The 17348-nt window shown below is 50.2% G+C and overlaps 1 protein-coding gene across 4 annotated transcripts in view; it reads right to left on the reverse strand.

Annotated features, from left to right (window-relative positions):
* The window catches only part of BIN3 (bridging integrator 3), a 47030-nt gene that overhangs the window by 18268 nt on the left and 11414 nt on the right, over nt 1-17348 (reverse strand). For 2 of the 4 annotated variants that reach the window (XM_077789248.2, XM_085559188.1), the window contains 5 exons: nt 14340-14388; nt 6842-6882; nt 6176-6237; nt 2328-2464; nt 1712-1752 (listed from right to left, as the gene is read on the reverse strand). In XM_077789248.2, coding sequence (XP_077645374.1) covers nt 1712-1752; nt 2328-2464; nt 6176-6237; nt 6842-6882; nt 14340-14388 — 330 coding nt within the window. Of the gene's footprint in view, nt 1-1711; nt 1753-2327; nt 2465-6175; nt 6238-6841; nt 6883-7584; nt 12109-14339; nt 14389-15384; nt 15958-17348 lie in introns of those variants that run through there. The other 2 variants (XM_085559187.1, XM_085559189.1) reach the window with 2 other exon arrangements.

The following is a 17348-nucleotide window of genomic DNA, read 5'->3' on the forward strand; positions in this document are numbered from 1 at the left end:
CTTCCAATTTTAACAGAATGCTGGAAGAAAAAGTTAATGTATCTTTCATGAGGACAATCTAGATAATAAGCAACACAATTCTACAGCAAAAGGATGGGATTTTTTTTTTCCTTTTCCCTTCTTTCTTCTTTTTTTTTTTTTTTTCCTTAAATAAGCAGGAATTTCTGGTTGTGGATAGAGGACCAAGGTAAAACTTGAGTCACCAAACATCCCCCAGACAGGAACATGCTATAACCTCAGGTGTTAAGTGATCCATGAGATTTTACTTTCAGATTTGGGCAGAAACAACAGCTTCAGGGAAAAAAAAAAAAACAACAACAATGAAACCACAACAACCCCTCTGTGTGTCAAACCTAAACTGAAATTGTTATTCAGCAATTTGCAACACTTACTGTCATATTAAAGTAATTTCATTTTATTTTTGCTCGCTGGCTCTGTTCCTGTAACAAAACAGCAAATCTTGGGATTTAAGGGGATATTTGGGAGAGAAGTGAAGTTATCCTGAAAGGTTTGGAGGTACAACCTGTGACCCTGCAAAAGGTGAAATTTTGCCAGCCAGATGTGACAGAACTGTGGGATTTGGGCGTTTTCCCCTCATTTCTAACCTCTCTGGGCTCTGCAGCCTCTCCTTCTTTGCATGGAAATAACATTTATAAATATTATTTATGAACGTGCAGGAGTGTTCATTTTCTCCTTTTTTATTTAGGAAAATTTCCAAATGCAAAAAAAAATTTTGCTCCACCAGCCAATTTCTGACCCCTCTGGATGATCTCCAGGTGGTTTTGTTCCTTTGCTGGAGGCAAAAACCAACACATAAACAGAGAGAAAGTTGAATTCCTCATCTTTTCGGGGTGCCTTCTAGGCCAGGATGCTCCATGATTTTCTATCTCAGATTTTTTTAAGCTACAGGTGAAGGCAGCAGTGGACCCAAGTGGCCAAAAAGGTTAAAATTATTATTAATTAACGTACCAAAAGCAGTGTGGCCAGCAGGACCAGGGCAGGATTGTCCCTCTGAGGCTGATTTCCAGCCTCCCTGCAGGACCCACATCCCTAAAGCTGCAGATTGTGGGAATCCAGAGCATCCCTCTGGCTGCCCTGGGACCCTGGCAGGGCTCAGGAACCCCCTGGACAGAGCCCCCAGAGACACTGGTTGGGATCTCTGTCCATGGAAAAGAGTTTTCAATCTCACAGGATCAATTACCAGCTCTGAGTGTTTGATATAAGCAATAATCAAGTGTGGCACGGGTGCAAAAGTAAAATTTTAGGATTCTAGATGAGGGGTCCAAAGGGGACAAGATGGAGGAAATTGGGTGTGCCTTGTCCTTTTTCTCCTTCTTCATGCCCTCCATGTCTCACTGTGGTGTTGGCATTTTTCTGTTGGTTCAGGCTGGGGACACACTGTCCAACGTAGGTGACAGATATTGGCACGTTCTTGTAAATGCAGCCCAGGGAGTTTCTGGTATTGAATGTTTGTCACATCCCACTGAGGGCAGAGCCCCACACGCTGCCCTGCAGGACAGAGCTGGGCAGGGCAGCAGAACATGTGAGAGATAAACAGAATAAACAACCTGGAACCAGCACAGATTAATTATGACTTCTTCTTTGGCAGTAGGGGTGAAATACAGAAACTTTCTACAATCTAAGAATCACCAATACCACAGATTCTGACACCAGATGAGGACAAACCCCACGAGATATGGTTGGTACTCACTTTTTCAAAGGCTCTATCACTGTCTTTTGGATCTGATTCACCTGTGGAAAGCAAAAAAGGGAGGATTGCACGTCAGGATTGTTGGAAAATCCCTTCTGCACAAGGATGGGTTTGCTGGGATCCCAGCATGGGTGGGGAGGGACTCTGAGCACAACCACGGTGCCCTTTAACCAAAAGAGAGGGAATTTCTCCCACGGGGGATGAAATCCCAGCCTGAAGAGGGAGATTAGAGAAATTCCTGTGGGAAAAGTCTTGGGGATGATGATGAAAAGGGGGAGAGGTGAGACACAAAGATTTTGGACAGGGCAGGGAGGGACAGGACACAGGGAGTGGCTCCCCACTGCCAGAGAGCAGGGATGGGTGGGATTTTGGGAAGGAATTCCCAATGTGGGTGGGATGGAATTCCCAGAGGAGCTGTGGCTGCCCCTGGATCCCTGGAAGTGCCCAAGACCAGTCTGGAGGAAACTGGGACAGTGGGAGGTGTCCCTGGCCATGGCAGGGCGTGGAATGGGATGGGTTCCAATCCCCCCCAACCCCAACCACCCCATGATTCCACCACACTCCCACCATTCCATGACTCCAGGACACTCCCACGCTCCAGCCAAAGGCAATCCACCTTCTCCTGGTTGAAGGAGTCCATCCTCTTCATGGCCGTGTCGAAGGCCGTGACCATCTCGAGGAACGAGGGCTCCTGCTCACACAGGGGGTTGGAGAGCAGGTCTGAGGAGATCTTCACAGCAGATTTGGACATGGCTGATGGAAAAGAAACCAGAGAAGGTCACAATTCCCACTGCCAGCAGGGCAAAACTCAGCGAGCTGAGCCAGCCAGGAGGGGAATCAGCACAAGCTTGCAGGGAGATGCTTGGTGGAGGCTGAGAGAAAAGCAAGGAAAAGGCTCCAATTCATTCATGTAAACAGCCAGAGAAGTGTTTTCATGTAAGTTAAGTCTGCAGCACTCCAATGTGAGGCTTGTGATGCTGCCAGAAATAATCCCAGACTCACAAAAGCACTGTTCTCTTTAAAAAAAAACCAGAAATGGGGGGTTTTATACATCTTCTCTCGACAGACTATTAAGTGTCACTCTCAGCCTCACTACAGCTCCTCCACGACGAGAAAAATCACAGTCCATTAAGTCTTTCAAATGGCTTTACAAAAAAAAAAACCCCATGTATTTGAAGTGGATTTGGTGGGAAAGGACCAGACTGACAGGACTGGGAGTCGAGGTTTCTCTTCCCCTCTCCAAACACAAAGAGCAGGGACACAAGTTAAGTATTTTTCCCCTCAATAAACCTAAATTTTGGTGCCTGTGGAGAAGGAGGCAGGGGGAATATGAAATCCCTACAGGCCCTGGGAGTGCCACCAAGAAATCCAGAAGCACCAGAATGCTCTGACTGAGCATTCCCATGCTTTCCATCAGGCACTTCCCTCTCTATCCAAACACTTGGTCTGCAAAGGGAAAATTCAATGACAGAATCACTACACAAACGAACAAGAAATTAGGGAATGGAAAAAAAGACTCATAAAAAGGAAAGCATAAATATAAACAGAGATAAAATAGGCTAAAAAAACCTAAAAGGTACTAAAGAAAAAAAAAAGTTCTTTTTCCTCAGCGCTGGAAGTTATTCCAGTCAGAGATCACAAAGCCAGATGCTTGAGCCATGCTGTGGAGGAGCTTTGGAAAGATATTAAAAGTAAAAATCATCTGAATAATGGGGCTTAAGATCATAAATCAAGGGGTTAAACATTCTGATTGAGAGGTTACACACAATTATAATGGAGAGAGCTCAGAAGCTGCAGAGCTGGGGAGCTGAGTGCTCAACGAGCCTCTCACTCCGGGATAACAAAGCTACCGTATCCATCTATTATCCAAACATGAAGGCTTTAGGCATTTCAACCTTTAAACAAATGGGATAAAATCCATATGTGTGACCACATCTGAGCAGGGATTTGTGCCAGAATGGGTCGGAGTTAAGAATGGCAGAACTCCTTTGGCTGGAAGAAAAATGAAGTTTTCCTTCACAAGAAAGGATTGGAAGGGAACTGGAGGGAGGGAGTGGCAGGGTCATGCTGGGAGGTCAGGAATTGGGGGGGGGGGGGGTTGGGCATGTCCAGAGGGAATTTGGGTCAGGAATTTCCTCTGGATCACTGGGATCACCTGTAGTGAGCTGAAAAAGGGGTCTGGGAGTGGCAGGGCAGGGGGAGAGGAGAGAGAGAGAGGAGAGAGGAGAGAGGAGAGAGGAGAGAGGAGAGAGGAGAGAGGAGAGAGGAGAGAGGAGAGAGGAGAGAGAAGAGAGGAGAGAGGAGAGAGGGGAGAGGGGAGAGGGGAGAGGAGAGAGGAGAGAGGAGAGAGGAGGAGAGAGGAGAGAGGAGAGAGAAGAGAGGAGAGAGAGAGAGGAGAGAGAGAGAGGAGAGAGGAGGAGAGAGGAGAGAGGAGAGAGGAGAGATGAGAGAGGGGAGAGGGGAGAGGAGAAAAAAGAAGAGAAAGAGAAGGAGGAGAAGAAGGAGAAAGAAGGAGAAGGAGAAGGAGAAGGAGAAGGAGAAGGAGAAGGAGAAGGAGAAGGAGAAGGAGAAGGAGAAGGAGAAGGAGAAGGAGAAGGAGAAGGAGAAGGAGAAGGAGAAGGAGAAGGAGAAGGAGAAGGAGAAGGAGAAGGAGAAGGAGAAGAACTCCTGTCCCCCAGGGTGGCCTTCAGGAGGGTCTGCACTGCTGTTTTGCTCATTAAACACGTGAGATGTAGCTCCAGTTAATTATTCCAAAGGAGAGCTTTTACCTCCAGTTAAAGAACATCCTCCTGCTTCTCAAGATCCTCTTTGGTTTGGAAAGAGGGTGGGGAAGGGGCTGAGTGGTGTCCAGTTGTGGGACAGGGAGTGCTGCTGGTAGGGCAGTGAAGAGCCTCACTGGGATATTTCTGCGCACAGGAATTGCTCTTGTTCTGAGCTGAGCTTTTTGGGAAGAAGGTGGAGACTCCAGAGTGTTTGCAGGCAGCAAAGAACCAACAAACCCCTGAGCCTGGAGGAATGAGACAGGAGGGCAAAACGCTGCCATCCTTGCCAGATTTGGGGGCTGGATGTTGGGAACGGGCACTGCCAGGTGAGGAGAGCCACGCTCAGGGATTGATCTGATCCACCTCCTTCTCCTCCAGGCCTCCCTCAGCAGGCTGTGTGCAGGACCTCTCCCTCCACTCACCATTTCAAGCTTTTAAATGAGAAATCAGATCGTCCTGGCTCTGGCCAAGGCTCATTTGTGACTCTGCCATGTAACAGAACGGAAAAAGAAAGTCCTCCCACAGCTCCTCTGGGACTTGAAATGCTCCATATAAACAACGCCCACTGCAAGGGAGGGGAGGGGAATCCTTAACGAGGAAAAACTTACCAAGGATCCCTGACAATGACCAGAGTCCTCAGAAAGGGCAGTTTTCACCCTGGAAAAGTCTCCTGGGTGGTTTTTCCCACCCCTCTCCCCGCGCTGGGAAAGGTGGGAGAGCACGGGAAGAGCCCGGATCTGTGTTTGTGTCGGGCAATATCCACACACACACACACACAGAGGTGAGAGGCTGGATCACAGCAAGCCCCAAATTTCCAAATTTGCCTCTTTCCCACCAGCCCTGCCCTGCTGTGACCCTGATCCCACGGGGAGGAGCGCTGGCCCAGTGCAGCCCACACCTGTTTGTGCTGGTGCCTCTGCCTTGGCTCCGGAGCTGTGGGGGCCAAGCAGGGACTGCTCCAAACCACGGGCTGGGAAAAACCATCCGGCTTTGGAACAGCTCCTCGCTGCAGGTCCCTGCCCAGCATCCAACAAATCCAGCTCCCCGCCGCTGGATCCCTCTCTGGGCACTGCAGAGGGATGTGAAGGCAGCTGGGACGTGGCACAGGACACCTGCAAGGGCAGATGTCACCCCAAACGTGCGGGCAGAGCTGTTTTTGTTGCTTCCTCCATCGCCCACTGCCACGAGGGGAAGCCAAAGCAAGGAATGAGCTGGGTTATTCCCAAAGGAGAGCTGCCAGGTCAGCATTTCCCACGGGAAGCACGGCCAGATGTGTCCAGCTGTGCCCTGCAGACTCATCCCACCTTCCTGGGGCTCCAGAGAGGGACGTGAAGGAGGTGAAAGGAGGACTGAAGGAGGTGAAAAAGCACTGCTGGCACAATGGGATCAGCTGGAGCTGCTCCTGAGACCTGGAACGACGACTCCTGGGTTTTTTTCAGTGGCAGAAACTGAGGCAAACAAAAGAAAGGGATTTGTCCAAGGCCACAGAGCTCAGGAGACAGGGACTGAGCCCGCAGCACTCGCTGTGTTCCCTGGGCTGAGCTGCCTCTCGCAGATGGCCTTGTAACTAAGCAAACTGAGTGGGACTGAGCTCTGGATTTGTTTTCCAGACTTGTCACACATTACTCATGTGATCTCGAGAAAAAGTCACTTCATCTCTCTGTGGCCAAGTTCACAGTCTATGTATCCTCCAGTCACTTACCCAAATCTGCATCTGTGCTTTTCTTCATATCCTTCTGAAGTTTTTTGGTCTGATCTTCCAATCTGAAAGATGGGAGAAAGAAGGCAAAGTTGGAATCTTGGAAAGAAAGAAACCCAAGTGTATCATACGTGCAACAAATCATTTACGGGCTGAATATGCTGGCTTCTGGTGGGGAGTTAAAAATATCCAGGCAAGGCTTGATGAAGTTCAGTGCAGCTCAACCCTTTCGGGTTGTTTTCAGATGGTTTTTAACCTTTTCAAGTTGGTGATCTCTTATTCATAGTTCGCATATTTCCTGAAAGTTCTCACACTTAGCACAAATGGTAAAGCCAAATGCTTCCAGATGATCCGTGTGAGCTCCTGTGACACAGGCAGCATGGCAGAGCCACTCCTGGTCCTCTGAGGTGTTGGCCTCTTCAGGGACCCCGCAGCTTTCTGGCAATTTTACACTTTTCTTTTCAAGCTGCCAGAATCTGCAACCCCACTGCAAATACTTCTGAGGACACCTTTAAACACTTGCAGAAACCCCAAAGAATTGGAAATTACAGGACAGCGAGGGATTTGCTCACTGGGAAGAGCATCCCTGGCTAAAATTCCCTGGGAAGATGCAGCGAGAAGAGGGAAGCACGCGGCCGGTCCTGTCCGACCGGTGTGGTTGATACTCACTGCTGCAGCTTCCCATATTCCCTTTCAAAGTCTCTCTCCACCTGTGGAAAGAAGAGATGGAAATCAGCTCCAGGGGACTGCAGGGCAGCCTGGAGCCTGCGGGGAAAGCTGTCCCTGGGAAATGCTGAGCTGAGCCCAGCAAAGCTGCAGCTTTAATGGGAGTTAAAGCCTCAAAAGTAAAGGAAGTCTTGGGGTTTTGGAGCTCCAGCACCAAAGATGTCAGCTCGAGCTAAGGACACGTTCCAGCACACAGATTGGGAGCTGATGGAATAAATGGGAATGCCCTAAAAGCAGGGAGGTCATAACCTAGCATGGCTCAGTGCTGGGGGACAAACCCGTGTTCTCTCCCAAAACCAGAGGGGAGCTGCTGCTCCTCCAGCCCCGTTAAGGATCCTGAGGTGGGTCTGGTTGTTTCCTTCCTCATCCTCAACAGAATGGTGAAATTCCCCCAAACCACCATTCCCATCCCTGCACTATTCACCCCCTCCATACACTCCTAACCCCCACAACAGCTCCCTCCCATGAAATTTTTGGGCTGGAGCACAACCCCAGTGGACTCCAAACGAGAGGGGAGCCCTGTGCTCCCAGCTCAGAGCTCCAGCACAGCCTTCTCCCGATGCTACCTCAGCGCCTGCTCCCTCCTACTTGCTAGCTGGCAGCAAACCTCCAGCGATAGGAGATATTTTAAGGAACTTTCTTTCCATGCTGACTGTTTTAACACACTTAAAACATTCATTCCACACCTCGTCAACCAGAGAAGCAAATGGATTTCAATTGACCAGCCAAGAGTAAATCCGGGCGCGTTTGTTGTCATGGGATCAGCGCTGGGTTCAGTTGTGTTGTCAAGCTCCCGTGCTATTAAGGAAATGCAGAGTGCTGGGAGCAGCCAGGACTGGAAGGATCCAAAGGTTTCTTCCAATTCTTCCTGCTGGCCCTGGGATTTCAATCCCAGACTTGACGCGGCACCACGACGTTTAATGGGGACGTTTGCTTTTCAAGCAGAATCGCTGTTAAAAGCTTGGGGGTTAGAGACGGAGATTTTCTTAAAATCTCCTTTTTAAAACATCTTTTTGGGCTGCACTTGAACTCCACCAGCCCCATCCAAGGGCAGGCAGTGCCCAGCCACATTCCAGCCCCATCCCAGCGCCCAGCTGTCCTCACCATCCGCTCCCACCATCCGGGGGATGCGAGCTGGGCTCTCTCTCCCCCCCATCCCTCTGCTCCAAAAAACCCTCCCAGGAGCTCCAGCTCCCTTTTCGTGCTGCTAAAATTGGGTGCTGGAGAGAACAGACACGGAGCAGTGTGGGGGCAGCTCACACGACTTGTGCCTGGCGTTCGGGGAGCACAGAAATGCGCGGCAGCTGGCGCCCTGCAGGTCAGGTAACCAGCACAGAGTAAAGCTCACCCTCCATCCCCGTGCCCGTTCCGGCTGCTAAAATATCCAGGGACTATTGCACTCTATTTATAGGCCTTAGGTGTGAATTGTTTTGGTTGCAAACCACACAGGGTCGGGCACGACTCAAAAACATGCCCCCACTTTGAAAGGCTGGGGGTGTCGTTCCCTTATTGTTCCCTCTCTGTGTTTAGGAGGATCTGCTCAGCAACCAATTCCTCCAAAAGCTTTGCCCGTGGAATATTTGCAAATATTCAGGGTTTCTGTCCCTTTTTTTGCTGTCAGATTTGCCTGTTGCAGTGCAATAAGCAAAAGGCATCTTTGCTTAACTGATACGGAGCAGCACCCAGAGCCTGGAGGGGCTCCAGGAGAGCTGGGGAGGGACTGGGGACAAGGGATGGAGGGACAGGACACAGGGAATGGCTCCCACTGCCAGAGGGCAGGGATGGATGGGATTTTGGGAAGGAATTCCTGGCTGTGAGGGTGGGGGACAGAATTCCCTGGGAAGCTGTGGCTGCCCCATGATCCCTGGAAGTGTCCAAGGCTAGGCTGGAGCAGCCTGGGACAGTGGAAGGTGTCCCTGCCCATGGCAGGAGGTGGAACAAGAGGAGTTTAACGCTCCCTTCCCACCCAGACCATTCTGGGATTTCAGGATTCATTCCATAAAGACAAAACCTTTCCACCCTGCGACCCTCTGGGTGCTGTGAACCCCCCAGAACCCTCCTGAGCCCCTCCAAAGCCCCCAGTGCTGGAGCAGGATCCACACGGGCTCGAGGTGACTCCACACAGACACAACTCAGCTGTGAACCCCCCAGAACCCTCCTGAGCCCCTCCAAAGCCCCCAGTGCTGGAGCAGGATCCACACGGGCTCGAGGTGACTCCACACAGACACAACTCAGCTGTGAACCCCCCAGAACCCTCCTGAGCCCCTCCAAAGCCCCCAGTGCTGGAGCAGGATCCACATGGGATTGAGGTGACTCCACACAGACACAACTCAGCTGTGAACCCCCCAGAACCCTCCCGAGCCCCTCCAAAGCCCCCAGTGCTGGAGCAGGATCCACATGGGATTGAGGTGACTCCACACAGACACAACTCAGCTGTGAACCCCCCAGAACCCTCCCGAGCCCCTCCAAAGCCCCCAGTGCTGGAGCAGGATCCACATGGGATTGAGGTGACTCCACACAGACACAACTCAGCTGCCCGGCCTGACTCACATCCCCAGCCCCATCTCTCTGAGACAGCTGCCCAAGGATTGCTCTTATTTTTCACGCCCACAGGCAGCAACTGGCTCCCAGTCCCCACAGTCTGCGAGCTCATGGAGCCTCCCAGCCGTGGCTATCCCACAAAAACAGCTCCTCTGGAGAGGGAAAAGCTGCTCTCACGTGCTCCCAGCCAGCAGAGTCACAGGCTGAGCCCTGCAAGGAGGACAAGCAGGGAACATTTTGCAGAGCACACAGTAATTCCCACTCCCAGTAGCTATCCACGGTCACACGCAGGCTGTGGAGAGGATTATCACGTTAAGAGTAACGAGAACAAGAAGTACAGGCAAGAAAATTACAATATCCTGAAGGGAAGTTTCCGTATTATTAAAATAATCCCACTGCTCTGCAGCCTCTCTCTGAAAACTCCAAATCAAACCACACTTTCTGTATTGAACGGGTTTGATTTTTTTTCTTCCAGGCACAGGGGCTGGGTAATGCAAAAATCGCTTGTCTTGGGGTTTTTATTTAAATCTACATCAAGAGCAACGAGCTCTCGAAAGCTTTGAAATAAAACAACATTCTCTCCTTCACCCAGTTCTTTTTTTTTTTTTGTTTGCAAACACTGGGCTCCCACTTGTGATCAGATCCCTCCTGCTCGAAGGGCAGGATCATCATCATCACCCTGGCCATGAGGCAATGGAGCAAGACTGAAGCCAACACTACAAAGAGATGGAAATGAGGGACTGTGAGGAACCTTCCTATCCCCCTGGGGTTTATGGGTTTTTTCTGAAGGAGGATGATGAGCTGATTTCTGCATCTTCCAGTGGTCTCAGCATTTCTGTGGATCTTGGGGAAAAAGAGGGAAGTGTGTGTTGGGGGAAAAGAGGGAAGTGTGTGTTTCCCTCTCCTTCTTATCAAAAAAAAAAAGAGAAACCCACAGAATTAGAACTAAATGAAATTTCTGTTGAGCTTCTGCCATCCCATCAAGAATTTCAAGGTTAAGTCCCATGGGTGAATATGCAGGTGGATCTGGGATGTCACAGACTCCATCCCCATCCTGCAAGAAAGCTCCCCAGAAAAGTGACAAAGGGAAAAAGGAGGCACCTCCCCACTGCAGAGAGACCAGTGCGGCCAGAAAAGGTTGAAGGAAGAGTGAAAATGAGCAGCAAGATTTAACTGGCATCACTTGAGTTCACCCCACCATTCCCACGACATTTACTCCGTTTTTTTGGGATTTCCAGCTGGATGGTGGAGCCCAGTGGAAAGGTGCTGCAGCGGGATCCTGCTGCTCACATCCCCACCATCCCTGGGGAAGGCAGAGCTGCTGGGATGAGTCAAGGAAAGGAGGTTTGGCCGCTCAGGTCTCCCCTCCCTGCCAAGCTGACTCAGGCCAGCAAGGAGGAGGAGGAGGAGGAGGAGGAGGGCGAGTGGTCTGAGTCAGCCCAGGCCAGAGCAGGGAGGGAGGAGGGACAAAACCTCGCTCAGGGCCGGCTCTGCTCCCCGGCTCCTGCTTGCTTGGATCATCCCAGCCCTGGTAAAGGGCAGGGAAGAACCTCGGGGGGATGAGGTGAACTTCAGCTGGGCAGACGAGACAGCTCCGGCCTCTGCTGGGAGCCGAGCTGTCCTGAGGGAGGAAGAACATCCCCGCCGTAAGAGGCTTCGTGGCTGAGCCATAAACATGGAGAGATGTAATTCTAACAGGTTGAACTCCTATCACTGGGCATTAGTTTAATTGGGCTGTGGGCCCCTGGCCCTGCTGACAGCAGGTCCTCTCGCAGCATCAGATCCTCCTCCCCAGAGCCCGCTGACAGCTGCTCTTTTCAGGGAAGAGGAGGGGAGAGATTATGCTGTCTGGAATTGGATTTGCCCAGGTTAAGGTGGAAACAAAGCACAGCCATGTCTGGGCAGGGGGAGATCACCTCAGTTCACCAGCTGATATTTTCTACCGGGGTTTCCTTCTCCCTCAAGAGCTAAACTGTGGCTGACACCGTGCCCTTCTCCAAAGGATCACAAGCGAGTGGGCACAGGGAGTCATGACTAATTCCTCGGCAGCCCAGGCAAATTGCTTTTCAGGACTACTCCCAGCCTAGATGTGACACCAACCCCAGCACCCAGACAACAAAAAAGCTCTCTGGCTCGCTGAGCCTCTTGGCAAAGCCACCCCCCTCTCCTGACCCCAGCCCCAGACCTCATGGAGAGCCAGTTACACCCTAAAAAATGCTGTTTTTTTTTTTTTTTTATCCTTCCCCCTCACCCCCTCTTTTTGTGGTCCGGTCTCTGTGAGTGGGAGATCTTCTACCCACAACCACTTCCCTTGTGATGGGCTTGGGATGCAGCCCTGGAGATGCCACACCTTCCCACTTCCTGCAGCTGGCCCCGGAGCCCAACATCTGGGACATCCCAGCCCTGGCTGCTGCTGCTGCTCCCCAGTGCCTGCACAGCTGGAGCGGCTCAGCCTGCAACTGGGAGGCAAATTTGGGGGCCTGCAGCTCAAAGCAACCCCATCCCTTCCCCCCCACGGCAGGGAATGCCTGATCCCAGGGGATATCCGTGGTTTCCTGCCCTTTGTTCTGCTTTGAAGAGCTGCGCTCTACGCTGGGCGTGAAGTTCCAAGGTTTTGGGCTTCCTGTTTCCTGCTTTCCCTGTATCTGGTGCCTGGCGAGCAACACCACCACCACCACCATCATCATCATCATCATCATCATCATCATCATCATCATCATCATCATCCCAGGGCAAGTGGAAGCCTTGGAGAAATCAGTTCCCAACTGAAGTTCCAAGGTTTTTGGCTTCCTGTTTCCTGCTTTCCCTGTATCTGGTGCCTGGAGAGCAACACCACCACCACCACCACCACCACCACCACCACTATCATCATCATCATCATCATCATCATCATTATCATTATCATCATCCCAGGGCAAGTGGAAGCCTTGGAGAAATCAGTTCCCAACTGAAGTTCCAAGGTTTTGGGCTTCCTGTTTCCTGCTTTTCCCATATCTGGTGCCTGGAGAGCAACACCACCACCACCACCACCACCACCATCATCATCATCATCATCATCATCATCATCATCATTTCCTGCTTTCCCTGTATCTGGTGCCTGGAGAGCAACACCACCACCACCACCACCATCACCATCATCATCATCATCATCATCATCATCATCATTATCATTATCATCATCCCAGGGCGAGTGGAAACCTTGGAGAAATCAGCTCCCAACTTTGTTGACACAAAACCTTGTTCCTGGGGAGCTGAGGGAGGAAGGAAGGAACAGGAAAAGGCCTGGAAAGGCTCTGGGTGCTGAATGAACCTCTGCCTGCCGGATATTCTGAGCTGTTCTATTTAATACACACACATGTATATATAAGCAAAGGCTGCCAACTGCTTCAGAACAGCACATTCCAGCAGCTCCGGGGAAGGGAAGATCTCAGAGGTGCCACCACTCATCTGCAGGGAGCCCGAGCACAGAGATGGTTGATTTTAGGGGAGAAAAACCTCTTCCAACAACAGGAGGGGAGGGAAAACAGCAAGGAAATCGAATTTATTCAACTGGGTGTGAGATTGGGTGGGCTGGGGATGCCCAGCAGAGCTGGCCAAGGCACCCAGAACTGCAGAGCGGTTGGTTCTCGCCCCAGCCTGGAAGGACATCGGCCTGGGAACACCAGGAAAGGCAAAATATTGTGGGGTAAGGAATGTGGGGGCTCCTGACACGAGCTGGGAGAGGTGTGAAGAGCTGAGGGTGGGCTGCCTCACCTGAGGGATCACAAGCAACAGCACACTGCTGGTGGATCACCAGCCCCTGGAAACTGGGAAAACCACGGAGGAATTTTACCAGTCCTCATCTTCCTTGCCTGCCTGGCTTAAATTCTGTACTGACAGTTTGGAGCTGTTACAGAAAATTGCTGCTCCACGGCAGAGCAGACAACCACCAAATCCTTTAAAAATAAAACATGACAATCAAGGCTGGAAGGGAGTGGTGGGATTAGCCCTCTGCCTCCAGGGAAAATGTCATGTCCCAAGGAGAAACTGCCCCACAAACGCGGGTGCCCACGCATCCTGAGGAATTAGCTGGGTGTCCCGGAGAGGAAGGATCAGGGATGTCAGTCTGTGCAGGGGATTAGGGCACCAACGCCACCCGAGGCACAAGCTCTGCCCCACGCTGCCTCTCAGGCCTCCCTTTTTAGCCCAGGTGATTTTCAGGGCCGGCTCCTGGGAGGTTCCACAGTTTTTTTTGTTGTTTTTAATTTTTTTTGGCACGGGACAAATGCAAAGCCAAGCTGCTTAAGAAGGGAAAATACCACAGCCAGCTGCAAGCAGCAGCACTTGGGGTAGGAGCCTCAAATCCATGGGAATACAAAATGCTTTTTTAATTTGCTTTTAAAGCAAATGCTGTGCAGCACAAATTAATTCACGCCCGAGCACTAAGCATCTCAGCTTATAAGCCTTTCTTTGGAAACAGTTATATTCAGCGATCTGAACCACTCCTCCTCCTCCATCTGCTCCGAAAGGATGAACAAACAAGCCATTGCTGAAAGAAGGAAGGAAGGAAGGAAGGAAGCAAACCCGTTCAGCCATCTCCGAGGAAAACTGTGCCAGACCAAGAGAGCTCTTTTTCCCCCACCCCGCAGACACACACACACACGCTCCCCTCCTAAAACAAACAAAAAAAAAAATTTAAAAAAAAAAATTTATAATTTTGACAGATCCCAAACCAAAATATTCTGCCTGGATGGGGCTCCCCCTCGCTCCTCGCACGAGGAGCTGGTCACACGCGGCAACAGGTTCTGCTGCTCCAGCTCCCTCCCACACGCTGCAAAATGGGACGAGTCAAAGTGCTGGCTTGACTCATCAGCCACATGATCCAAGGCTGGAGCTAAAAAGGGGGAACTGCTTTACTCACTGTCTTGGGTACAATCTGTTTCTTGGGCTGCCCGATCTTGAACGGGATCCTGGAAAAGAGAGAGGAGAGAAGGGAACGTGTGAGCAGCGCCGATGCTGGGCGTGGGTCTGGGGGCAGCAGGGGGGGGTCCCGGGGTGGCAGCCCCTCGTTCCAGGCTCTCTGCATCCCCCCAGAGAGGGAAAAGGTGGGAGAGAGTGTGGGGAGATTCTCAGCATTGCAGAGGAGCAGCTCTCTGTGACAGTGACAGTGACAGGACCCAGGAATGGCTGGGGCTGCGCCAAGGGAGAAGTCGGATTTTAGGGCAAAATTCTTCCCCCAAAAGCTGGAATAAGCATTGAGACAATTTTCCAGGGAATGAGCACAGCCAGAGCTCCAGGAGCATTTGGACAACACTCCCAGGGTGGGATTTTGGGGTGTCTGAGCAGGGCCAGGAGCTGGGCTGGATGGGTCCCTTTGATTCCCCCAGAGCCCCACACAACCTCCCTCCACCCCAAAGCAAGGCAAGGATGCTCCACAAGCAGCTGAAGAACCAAAAAACCACTTTAAACCATTCGTATAAAACCAAATCTGCCGGGGAGGATGAAATAATACTAAAAAAAATCCCAAACAAAGCCTGTAAATATTTAGAAAGAGGATATTAAAAAAAGTAACAACCCGGTGTCTGGAGCTGCGTGCTGCTTCAAAGGATTCCTCTGCTCCAACAGCTGGAGGAGAGGCTCACCTGCCAGCACAGCCTTCATTCTTAAAATCCCTAATTCCCAGGAAAATCTGGGTTACCTGAATGAGAAGAGTACTCTAAATAAATTACACAACATATGTAAGGGTGGCTGGGTCAGCTGGGAGCAGCCACGCAGGCAGCCTGAAAATAATTGGATTTCTTTCACCTATCAGTATAATGAAAACCCAGGAATTCAACTGCTGTTGTCAATGGATTTAATTAAGTTAAAGAGGTGCTGCTTGGTTAAAAGCATCTCAGCCAAAATCTCCCGATGTTTTCTGGGTTGTGATGCTTTAAATAAATAGAAAAAATTGAGGTCATAATTACATCCAAGTGGTTTTTTGCCAAAGATGCTTCACCTACGGCTCAGCTTCATTCCATTCCATTCCATTCCATTCCATTCCATTCCATTCCATTCCATTCCATTCCATTCCATTCCATTCCATTCCATTCCATTCCATTCCATTCCATTCCACTCCATTCCAATGGAATCTTCCACCTCCAATTGTCAACTCCATCCCATCCCAAAGCTGCACCAGGAGCTTCAGGGAAAGTGTCTGAGTCCCCTCCTGAGAATTCGGACTGGACCAGCCCAAATTCTCATGCTGCTACACAAAACTTCAGATAAAAACACGGATTTTGGGACTGTGTTGCTGCCTCCCAGTCTGGTTTTTCCCGCTGCTGGTTTTCCATTTTTTTCCTTCCAAGTCCCAGCACTGCTCCATCCAGCAGCTGCACCCCCAGGAATTATTTTTATCAGTGTAACCTGCTGTAAAATCCAACTGTGTGCAACAGGAGAAAGGGTTTGCAATGGAAGGACGGGTGAGACCAAGCAAAAAAAACCCAATTATCCAAACTCCAAACCTTGCTCTTCCCACTTTTCCCGTTGTTTTCAAACCAAGGCTGTAATTACCCACCGGGAATAATCCAGGGCTGCACCCGCTCTGACCCTCCCTGAGCAGCTCTGGAGCCAACCTGAGTCACCAGGTTTAAATTTAAAATTTTTTTTTTTTTTTGGGAGAACTTCCTGTTTATGGTTCTCCGGTGTAATTTTGGGTTTAACCCTTTCCAGCTCCTGTGGCAGTGTGAATCACCCTTCTTTTATAAACAAACACCACTCTGCTGTATAATTTCCCTGTCAATAACTGGGGGTGTGGTGCCTTACAGGAAGAAAACAAAAATATATGTTTTTTTTTTCTTTTTCCCCTTTGTGTTTTCCTCCGTGGGTCAAATATAAACCAAAATGAGGCACCTCCTGCCTGCCACCCGCAGCCAGGTGCTGTCACTTGATGTTTTTGGAAGTGATGGCATCAACTTGGTGGTGAAAGCATAAAAAAAAAAAATTTAGGATTTTACTCAGGGGAGTGTTATCCCACTTAAAACCAGTTTGCCACTCTCTGGCAGGGCGGGAACAAGCAAGGAGCTGGAGCCAGGTTGGATCCTAGTGGGAAAGGACAATGAAAAATGCGATTAAAGCATTAACTGTGTACAACCTGCCCCTCTGGGGGGCACGGGAGCATCCCAAACTGATGCTGTCTGCTGGAGAAATGGATAAATCCAGGGATTTGCCACCAAGAGGGATGAGGGGCAGGAAAAATCATGAATCAGCAATGGTTGGGTATCGGAGCTGGGAAGGGAAGGCAGAGGGAGCACAGTTCCTCACCCTCACCCCACCAAGGAACCCCAAAAATCCCTTTTCTTCTCCCAGAAACCAAAGAAAGTCAGGGGAGCGCTGCAAATCTCCCGTGCAGCAGTAAATATCTTTATCAGCATCGTGATGCCACTTGGTAATTATGTCTGTCTCAGTAAAACCTCTAAAAAAATAACCCTGTGCAAGTCAGGTCTGTTCCTCAATTATTGGGAGGTTTTTTTTTTTTTTTGGTTCTATTTTACAATTTTACATAATTTTCCTGGTTTTTAAATCACTGCCTTTTAATGATTCTCTCAGAGGGTGGGGGGGAAGATGGATGAGCAGGAAAGAAAGAAGGAAAAAAAAAAAAAGATGAAAGGTATGGATTTCATTGGAGCTTTTAAACCAAATGGATTCACCCCACGCCTCAAAATTGCTGCTGGCACCAAAATTTTGTCCCTCTGGGAGTTGTGGCCCTGCCTGCAAAATTGTGGGGGGACAAAGTGCAGCTGCCAAAGCAACATCACAATTGTTTGCTTCAAAATTAAGAGGTTTTTGGGTTTTTAGAAAATGCACGATGGGGATAATTCAAATAAACCGGGGGGGAGGTGGATCCGTATCCATCGCTGCCATAAATTCCACGGATCTCCCTGGTCCCTTC

This window comes from Lonchura striata, chromosome 22, assembly GCF_050655825.1.
Source record: "Lonchura striata isolate lonStrDom1 chromosome 22, ASM5065582v1, whole genome shotgun sequence".
Lineage (NCBI taxonomy): Eukaryota > Metazoa > Chordata > Aves > Passeriformes > Estrildidae > Lonchura > Lonchura striata.